This window comes from Rhipicephalus sanguineus, chromosome 4, assembly GCF_013339695.2.
Source record: "Rhipicephalus sanguineus isolate Rsan-2018 chromosome 4, BIME_Rsan_1.4, whole genome shotgun sequence".
Classification (NCBI taxonomy): domain Eukaryota; kingdom Metazoa; phylum Arthropoda; class Arachnida; order Ixodida; family Ixodidae; genus Rhipicephalus; species Rhipicephalus sanguineus.
In genome coordinates, this window is record NC_051179.1 from 87,214,250 (window position 1) to 87,223,535 (window position 9,286).

General features: G+C 46.1%; 1 protein-coding gene across 50 annotated transcripts in view; it reads right to left on the reverse strand.

The window, feature by feature from the left end:
* The window catches only part of LOC119390380 (uncharacterized protein DDB_G0290685), a 43,120-nt gene extending 35,707 nt beyond the window's left edge, over positions 1-7,413 (reverse strand). For all 50 annotated transcript variants that reach the window (XM_049414772.1, XM_049414799.1, XM_049414810.1 and 47 more), the window contains exon 1: positions 7,279-7,413. In XM_049414772.1, coding sequence (XP_049270729.1) covers positions 7,279-7,331 — 53 coding nt within the window. In that variant the 5' untranslated portion in view covers positions 7,332-7,413. The remainder of the gene's footprint in view (positions 1-7,278) is intronic.
* Between the last annotated feature and the right edge of the window lie 1,873 nt (positions 7,414-9,286).

A 9,286-nucleotide genomic window follows, 5' to 3' on the forward strand; every position in this document is an offset into this window, starting at 1 on the left:
AAGGTTTGACGACTTAGGCGATAGGATTTTCACGTTATTCGTCATGACCAGACTGTCATATTCGTCAAACCCTCTTACCCTGTCATGCCAGTTTTGGTCTACACCATGTTAAAGGGGTCATGAACCACTTTTCCAAGTAATGATCTAATGGCCTCAGTATCGGAGTGTACTGCCTCCCGAATCGATTGCCGCAAAAATTTCTCGAATCCGTCAAGAATCAGCGGAGTTACGCGGGTTTGGCGCACGCTCCCAGCGCTTTCTCTCTTTTCTCGTGCCGGCGAGCGCACTGGAAGCTAGACAGGGAGGGATGGCATGGGGGAAAGAAGTTACGCCAGCGCGCGTCATGAAACGCGATCGCTCTCCCGCTGTGATTCGCTTGCGCGAGTGCGGCTACCGTGTACTGAGGAGTGCGGCGCCGGCAAGTGGCGGCACCCCGCGGCAAGAAGCGCATCTGATCCGAACGCCGCTCTCGATTTACGTCGGCTATCGGCCAATAAGCATGCTATGTCTCTTGCGACGTACAGCGGACAGACGCCCCGCCCACCGACGAGAGTGAGAACCGGCCTCTGTTTGAAAAGAGGGTGCCTGGGGAAACGGCAACTTCGCGCTCCGCTTGTGGCCATTACGCGGCGCGCACGACTGTAATATTTGGCAGAGCAGTTCATAGCCGTGTCAGCTTTCCGCAGGATGTATTTTTTCAATCAGCCCAAGGGGTGCTTCATGACCCCTTTAAGGAGTCGATCACGAGAGCACCCAGACGTAGGCGGCTGATAGATAGATAGATAGATAGATAGATAGATAGATAGATAGATAGATAGATAGATAGATAGATAGATAGATAGATAGATAGATAGATAGACAGAAACGCTCAAAGTGCCTTTGGTTCGCCAAGAAATGCTTCGCATCTAATAATTCTGCAGAAACCATATATTTTGTAAGTAAGCGAGTAATTTGTATGGCTCGCTGAATACTGTGTGCCGCTGCAAACATTTTCAAAGTGCTGAATCCGTGAATGCGGCCGTTCGCAGCGCACAAGAAAAGTGAGACTATGGTATTACTACGAGACTACCAGTATCGTCTCTGCAGTGTACTAACGTACTACTACCACGCTTAGGCGCTTTGAATTCAATTGCCGCGATGTTCACCGAGACGTGGTCAGCGTTTAGTTCGTTAGTCCAAGCGGCAGTGGTTTTAAACAGTTTTTTACAGTGGAGCGCAATCGAAATGCCTGCGCAGGAGATAATAATAGCTCAGCATATGCTTTTTAAACGAAATCCTGCCTTTAGGCATAATAGCTTCTTAGAGAGGCACAAGCATGTTGGTTTCTTGTGGGTTTTCCAATTTGTAACAATAGCACGGGCCATGTATTCGGCGTACTATGTCGGAAGGGCGTCCTGACCTGTCGCTTTGAAACGACCGCGACATCTCCACTGCATCTGTTCTTCCGAACGTATACGGTGACTGAAACTCGACTTAAAGTTAGCATTCGCGCTCTTACGGTACAATGACGAAGTTTATCACAGTGAAGCTGGCATTTACATGTGAACTTACTATGCAACCTTCACGCAAAGGTGAAGACATGAACTGACCTTTTTCATTCTCATGATGTTTCATGTGTGACTGTCATGTTTTTTTATGTGTCGGTAAACTAGAACTGTGCTAGCATGACACATTCGTAGCGGATATTCAGTGCTCTCTTGTTATTACGACGCGGTCGCGTTCGTCATAGCTCTTTCTTAACGCTAGGACAGGAGGACATTTCTCTCTGCCACAGGTCAAATATAAGTCAGCAGTAGTCCTTTCAGTATGTCGGACTACCACCTTTGTTTATGCTGAGTGTCACTACTGCATTTAGGGTCAGTTTATGTGTTATTAAGTGGTCGTGGACAAACTTTCTGCGGCATTAGTAAACTGCGGCTGACTACGTGGAATGTTTCAGGCAACTGTGATTTTTGGATCTATTACAGCGCTCATACTTTACAGATTTAAGCCACGTCTGCGATTGTCTTTGAATATGCTGCCTAACGGTGGAGAGGTGGCATTAGTTCAAGCCGACCCTACTGTCGAAAAGTGGGAGTACATCTTCAACATCAATGCTTTGTTATAATGAAACTGAAATTGTTTATTTGCCACCTTGCACGTTTTCATATGCGGGACTGTGACTTGGGGAAGTGGGGAAGTGGGGAGGCGGCAAGTGCCCCTGTTGCACAATCCCTGCTGACGCCCATGCCAAAGTGTGCAGCTGCGCGCATTGCCTTACGGACGCGTAGTGGGTACTTCGCTGACTCGTCATATGACGAATTATGACGCATTTGGTACATCGCAGCTGCACTTGCAGTAGGCATGTATTCTGGGAGACAGTAAAACGGCCAATGTTACGCGCACAGACGTCCCTTTCCTTGAGGCGCGGTTGAGGCGGCCACTGAGGAGCGAAGCCTGGCAAGGGAGTAACACGATGCGAACGGGGCCCGATCACGCTATCACGTTCTGCTATTCAGGGCGAAGTTCAAGCTTTCTCGAATTTTGTTTCTGTGTTATAGAAGCTTCCGTTCAGGGCGAACTCGCGATTATACTATTTATGCAAATGCCAATGCGTAAAAGGTTACAAGACAGCCCCTTCACGAATTTGAATGATGTCTGGAGGCACATAGGAGACGGAGCCCCCACAAAGCAGAGTGGTAGAAAGAGAACGCATAATGCTGCGGTTGCGCACCAGGCATTGCGTGAGGGGAGAGGGCATTGCCTCTACGCCACGTCACCGTCGCTCTCGCAAGGCTATGTTATCAGCGCGGGCTTTGTACGCGCAAGCTCTCGCTTGCGTTCTTACTTTGCCTCAGCAAATACTATGAAATAATTGTAAAAAGCAGAATAAATTCGAAAGAAAAACTTTGGCTGTAGCGAGTTTCGAATCTGTGACTGTAACGCTCACCCACCGCGGGCTTAGCCAATGCCCCCTGGGTAGCAGGCTTGAGCACTCGGCTTTATGACATCATGCCACTTGGACCGAAATTTTGATTCACACTTTTCGTCACGCCGAGCTTGGCAATGGAAGTTTTGGTCCAAGTAGCGTAATGTGGCAAGGCGGAGTACTTAGACCTGCTATCTGAAAAGGAAGCGGCTCTTGGAGGAGATGAAGATGGCGGTATTTTCTGCAATATAAAAAGTGTCGCGCAGTCCGCACCTTTCTTTCTCACCAAAACTAAGCTTAGCTGCTGCGCGAGCCTGTCTGGCATTGGTGGCCGCTTCTACTTCCGCGGTCTCTCGTTGCGTAGGACGTTCTGTGGCATGCGGAGGTGCCACCGCATGCTGCTGCTGCTTGCTGGGTCAAACGTTCAATTGTACGTGCGCGTAAATGCGTTCGCATTCACAACACGAAAAAAGTTCTTCGGTGTCCTCAGAGATTCCTTTAATAATTTGAACTTGAGTAGTGTTTTGTAAAAGTGCTACACTAATCTACAGATCTCGCTTCATTTTAGCTCTGGAACCCTTTGTCGAAATCTGCGCAAAATGTATTCTTCTTTATGTTTTTACTATTAATTTATCTAAGAATATTGCAGGCAGGGTGTCGGAACGAAATGTCTTTCGTTTTGGTTTTAGTTTCGTTCCACCGCAAGAAGTTCCGTTCCGTTTCTGTTCCGGAACGAAAAAAAAAAATGTTCCGTAACGGTTCGTAACGTTTTTTTATGGAAAATTTTCAAGCTAAAGTAATCATAAAAAAAACATTTAATTTGTGATGTAGTTACTTGTCTTCCTCCTAAGAAAGCGGGACAAGGGTAAAAAACGTTCTTCAGAGGAGCGGAAGTAAATGTACGATGAATTCCTTCCAACTAGCACAAACCAGTATACTCTTATAAGTAATAGTACTTATTTTTTCCAAATTCAATTACGATTTTTAGTGGGCTCAATGCTTCGTGTCAAGGGAGGGAGCACAATATCAGAAGCAGCACGTCATTGAGTGTACTCTATGATGTGCGAGACCGCTGTTCTGATAAAAAGATCGCCAGACCTGCGCGGAACGCGCAGCACTGTCACAGCGAAAGTTGGAAGAGCGGACTTTGTAGAGGCCGTTGTAGAGTCTCTTGAGGCAACTGATACAAGTACACATTCACGGTACCCACTACGCCATAAATCATCGTAATTTTTCTGAAGCAGCGAAGTTCCCACTATGTCATTTTTCGTCATTCTTCGGAGAATCGGGGTAGGCGCTACACATCTGTAAGGCATTATGTGCGCTTTGTGCTGTGGCTGATGACGATGAAGAATTATGGCTGAGCACTTTGTAGTGGGTGGGAAGCATTAAACCACATACTCTTTGCGAAATTAGCATTGTGTGATGGCTGGTTGTCGTTTTACTCTTCTGCCACGCTGTATTACATATGTTAACACGATTCCTTGCCCGACATGACGCCTGTATAGCGTATTTTTGCGAAGGAGTTATAAGCACCAGCGTGGTACTGTGGTTGAAGACTCGACTGCCACGCAGGGGGCGTGGGTTAAAATACCATCCGATCCTATAAATCTGTTTCTCATTTCATTTTTTCTTATTTCACGCGATAGTGGTCACGGACACGGGCGGCGGCGGACAACTATGGTGCCAAAATCAGCTGTTGTGATCTCATAAGAGCCTTCGCTGTAACAAACTTCAGCGCCGACAATGCCCTCTACACTTTGGCCTACGTCACAGGCCCGCAAAAGTCCACTTGCGTTAATATAAACACCTCTGGTTGCCACTGTTTTCGTTTTTCGCACAATTTCAACATATCTTTGCTTTGGAATTCCTGCCTGAGGTACGCGCTTTTACTGTACCCTGAGATCTGCTCACATTGCATGAGCTCAGTTTTTCTGGACTGCGAAGTTTTCTCGTGAACCGAAAAACGATTGAAAAAATTTCGGTTTCACTCCGGAACGAAATAATATATAAAGTTTCGGTTACGTTTTCGTTCCGGTCAAAAATATCGTTTTTTTTCGTTTTTCGTTTTCGGTTTTCGTTCCGTTCCGACACCCTGATTGCAGGGTCGCTTGACTCCAAGCACTCATAAATTTAATATAACGTACTCTATCCAAACATCTCCAGTTACGCTGATTATGTTTCAGTAATACCCATGTGAGGAAACATAGTGTGATGATAACAAGGGGATCATAAAAATTCAACATTACATGTAGAGTGCTGAGCTTAAAACAAGCATGTGATTTCGACAAACTTGCACTCGAACAGTTTTGAACTAAATCCCCTTCACAAGAATTCTTTTTTACCAGCAGTAACACACCGTTCAACTAACGTGTACTAACGCATGCCCAAACATACCTGCTCCAACCCAAACCGTAAACTAAGCCTAACATAACTTATTTATCCACTCGTGTACAGCGTATTGTCTGCCAAAACAGCATTCAACGGAGCTGGTTGGTTCACAGCTAACACTAATACCGCGGGCAAAGAAATAAAGTAACACAGCGCGCATAGAATGGCACCGAGCGTATGGAAATAACACCGGGCCCATCGAAATAAAGTTTCAGTTGTTAGTAGAGCGACGATCTTGTCTGCTAACACAGGTTCAAGCAGCGAACTGGGAACGGGGGACAATGAGACAGACAGACAAGGACGACAGTGTCATCTATGAACCAACTAGCTCCGACGTTGAATACCGTTTTGTTCTTGTCTGTCTTCTCCTTGTCCCTCGTTTTCAGTTCCGTCGCTCGAACCAGTATTAGTATTGTCGGCCTCCGTCATATCATTATGGTTGCATTGCGGGGCGTTGTCGGAAAACGGTTTACCTAGCTTGAGTTTGTCAGGTCACGTCCAAATTGGGAATCTGGCGTCTACACTGAACGCAGTTTTCTGTCGCCGGGATTCTTCGTCGTTCGCACTGTATGCCCGCCGCGCCACCTCAGTGGTGTCCCTTTATATGCATAGGATACTGCATAAAGGACCGGCATATACAGGGACATTAGCTAAGGATGAAGCATCCATTTGGAATCGTGTTGATGGCAAGTGCCACCATGATCATTATTAGCCCCTGCTATGCTCTGTAGTTTGTACTAACAAGTTTTCAATTCTGACCTTTACCCTCTTCCAAATTTTTCACTGCTACTGCTAAACCTTTCATCTCATGGGTTCCGTAGTTTCCCGCCACCAATCTTCCAGCCTTCTCTTACTGGAGTTTACGGCGATGATGTGATGGTGGCCTGCCTCCTTATAACGGGGATGGTGCGTTACTGTAAGCTCCATATGCGGTGTAGGCGTTAAAAACGAAGCGCGCAGGATACCCCCGATGTCCTCGCGGCTCATACTGTGCTCTTTTCTCCATTGGCGTGGGGTCCCTTGAGGAGGAGGAGGAATAAACTTTATTAGGAGAAACCAGCAGGTTTAAGTGGCCGGGCCTAGGCAAGCCCTTGACGTCCCCTCATGGGGTCCCTTGAGTGGAGATTCTTTTTCTTTGCACCTGTTTAGCGTGCTTAAACCACAATGACTGGTGGTCCGCAGTGAGAGAATCCGGCGGCAGCAGTCGCGATAAGTGACTGGAGCGGAAAGGGCTATTTCGGTGGATCTCGCGGTTGTAGTAGACGCCGGATTCTCCTGTGTGATTGTGCCATAAGAGACACCGGTTGTCACCGAAGGAAAAACTGTGTTTTTTCGCCTGATTTTTATCGCAAGAATTGCGTTGTCGTTGTTACATTGGCCTAAAGAAGGTTAATTGCACTTTTGTTGTACAAGTAGTATTAGATGCATGTCATTAACTGCCGAACGTCTATACGGGAGGCACAAAATGGGATAGATGAAAATCTTCCGTCTGTAAAAGTCTGTGACCCATTGACTATTAGTTATCTACCGAAAGGAAGCTACAGTAAAGCCCTTGCATTGATTACTTATATGCCAACAGCACTTTATGCGCATCATTATTTTGCCAAGTTATATTTTCGCTCATGGTGTACCGTACGATCACCCCTTTTTCATGCACAATGAAATTTGTTCCATATCGCACGCTTAGCTACAAAATGGCGGATATTCATACAAAAAGCTGTGTAGCTCGGAATGATTAAAGTTACAGTTTTCACAGTTTTTAAAGCGAATTGTTTTCAAAGACAATCAACTATTTGGTCTTTATTGATTAAGAACTGTCCTTACACTTTACATAATTGAGGCCAATGTTTAGGAAGACGTACTTCGAATACCGCAAACGCAAAACGGAAAAAAAGTTCAGCGTTAGCGCTAGTTCTGTCAATTATAATATAAGGACCAACAGATTTGGCAGCACAAGTAAACAAGTGTTTTAACTGTACCTTATACAGACCGCTACAGCCAGCAGAGCCAGCCATGGGCGAATCGCAGTCATCCTCACGGTCGAAATGTTGAGCCCGTTGTCCGAGCACTTGATGCTTCCAGCGGTCGTGTTGGTACTACAGAGGACGTCCGGTGCTTTTAGGCGATTTTAGATGAAAAAACAAAGTACAAGCACACGTATACCTTAAAAACCCAATGCTCTTTCTTAATGTCTATGAGGCGACCTTTGATAGTTGCCCTTCAACTTCAAGGTCGGTCTTTTTCTTGTCCTTATGTTGACCGCTCTCCCAGGAAGCACATTTGGTGCCCTCTTGACATTGGCAGCTTTTCCGGCAGTGAGGCGTGATGGCCAGGTGTTACTGGGAGGTGAAATGTCGTTGCACATGGCTGGTGTGCCGCTCGGAGCAAATCACAGCAATACTGTGGAAGAATCGTATTTGGTACAATAAAAATGAATTGATGGCGATTGCATTTTTTCAATCTACTACGCATGTGCGTTTGGTGACAATGCCGCTTTATACTTCGCATTGGAGCAGAACGGCCATATCAACGTTAAACTTGGTAACAACATGAGTGCTGAGTAGTTCCAGCAAACATGAGAAGAATAGATGAAAGACAGACGAGGACACTGCTGTGTCACAGCAGCTTCTGCGCACAGAGACATGCCAGATGGACACGTGTGACCACTCCTTCGACTGTCTCGAGTAACGTGAATTGTGCACGTGATTTCAGTGTACAAGTGGTCTTGTCTCACTCAATGCAGCAGTTGGTGCCTTGAAGAAGACAAGACCACTTGTCCAAACCTTGGCTCCAGCGACACCTTCTGTTCAAATATTTTTCATTTCTTTAAGCTTCCATCTTCCTCTCAGCTTTTGACTTGCATGAATCTTCAAGGCGGTGCTACACGTAAGGTGTGGATATGCCCCCCAAATGTTTTAACAATAGTGACCCCATGTAACTGCGCGACAGGTAGTCTGTGGCAATCTGAAGGAATACTGTCGGAATTGGTGATAGTGGCGATGCCGCGAAAGAGGTCATTCCAATTGGATACTGCATGTACGAAAAAGGAGGCGGAGAGTGTAGCAATGCGGTTGTGTGGCCGGGTGACTTGATGGGCATGACCGCTGCTATGAGGTATGCGTGCTGATGGGATGATGAAGCTTAGTTGGGCAGGGGTGCTGTAAAGAAGCATGTCAAACCAGGCTATAGTGGCAATGCGGTGGCAAGGGGCATAGGTTAGCAGTGACGACTCTGTTTTTGAGAATGATACAATGAGTAGGATGAATGAATAAATCGGACCGCAGGATTCCGTAATGCCTCCAGAGTGTTTATGTGGTGTTTGCAGCGAGATCGTGCTACACGTGGCAATATGGATAGGCGGTCGGCGGCACTTATCCAGATGTACACAGCAGTGCTTCACTTTGAACGGTCTGAGCCGATTGTCAGCGAATAAAGCGCGTGGATTGCAGCCTAATCGCGATACATACAACCTCCACTGCCACATTAATGCGCGAAGCCAGCCTAACGTTGCTATTACGTATGCGAGAAGCGCAATTTGCCAACGAATGGGGTAGTGGCCTTCGGCGACAGTAATGTGTTTTCACACTGCGCTCGATGTTTTTCTTGTTGCAATTGCACGTATTCAGCTTTTGTTCCGCCTTGAGTACGATAAAAATACTATTACACGACTGAACCAAGGAAGTACTTACCTCTTGCATGAGTGGATACCAAAAACAATAAAAAAGCCTGCAATGCGGCGTAATGAGTTGAAGTAGAACATTGTGCAATCTGCTCTTCTCTTTGCATGAATACGCAACCGCATTGTTTTTCTACACAACTTTTTTCTTCAAAGAATAATGTCCGCTACCTTCCTTCATGCTATAAAAAAACGTCAAGCAGAAGCCCAAGTTACAATATGTATGTAAAAAAAAAACATGGCTGATCCTCCTTTCGGTATAACACGAAAGTGAAACGTGTTTTCACAGGGGTAGGTGAGCGCTTATTGTG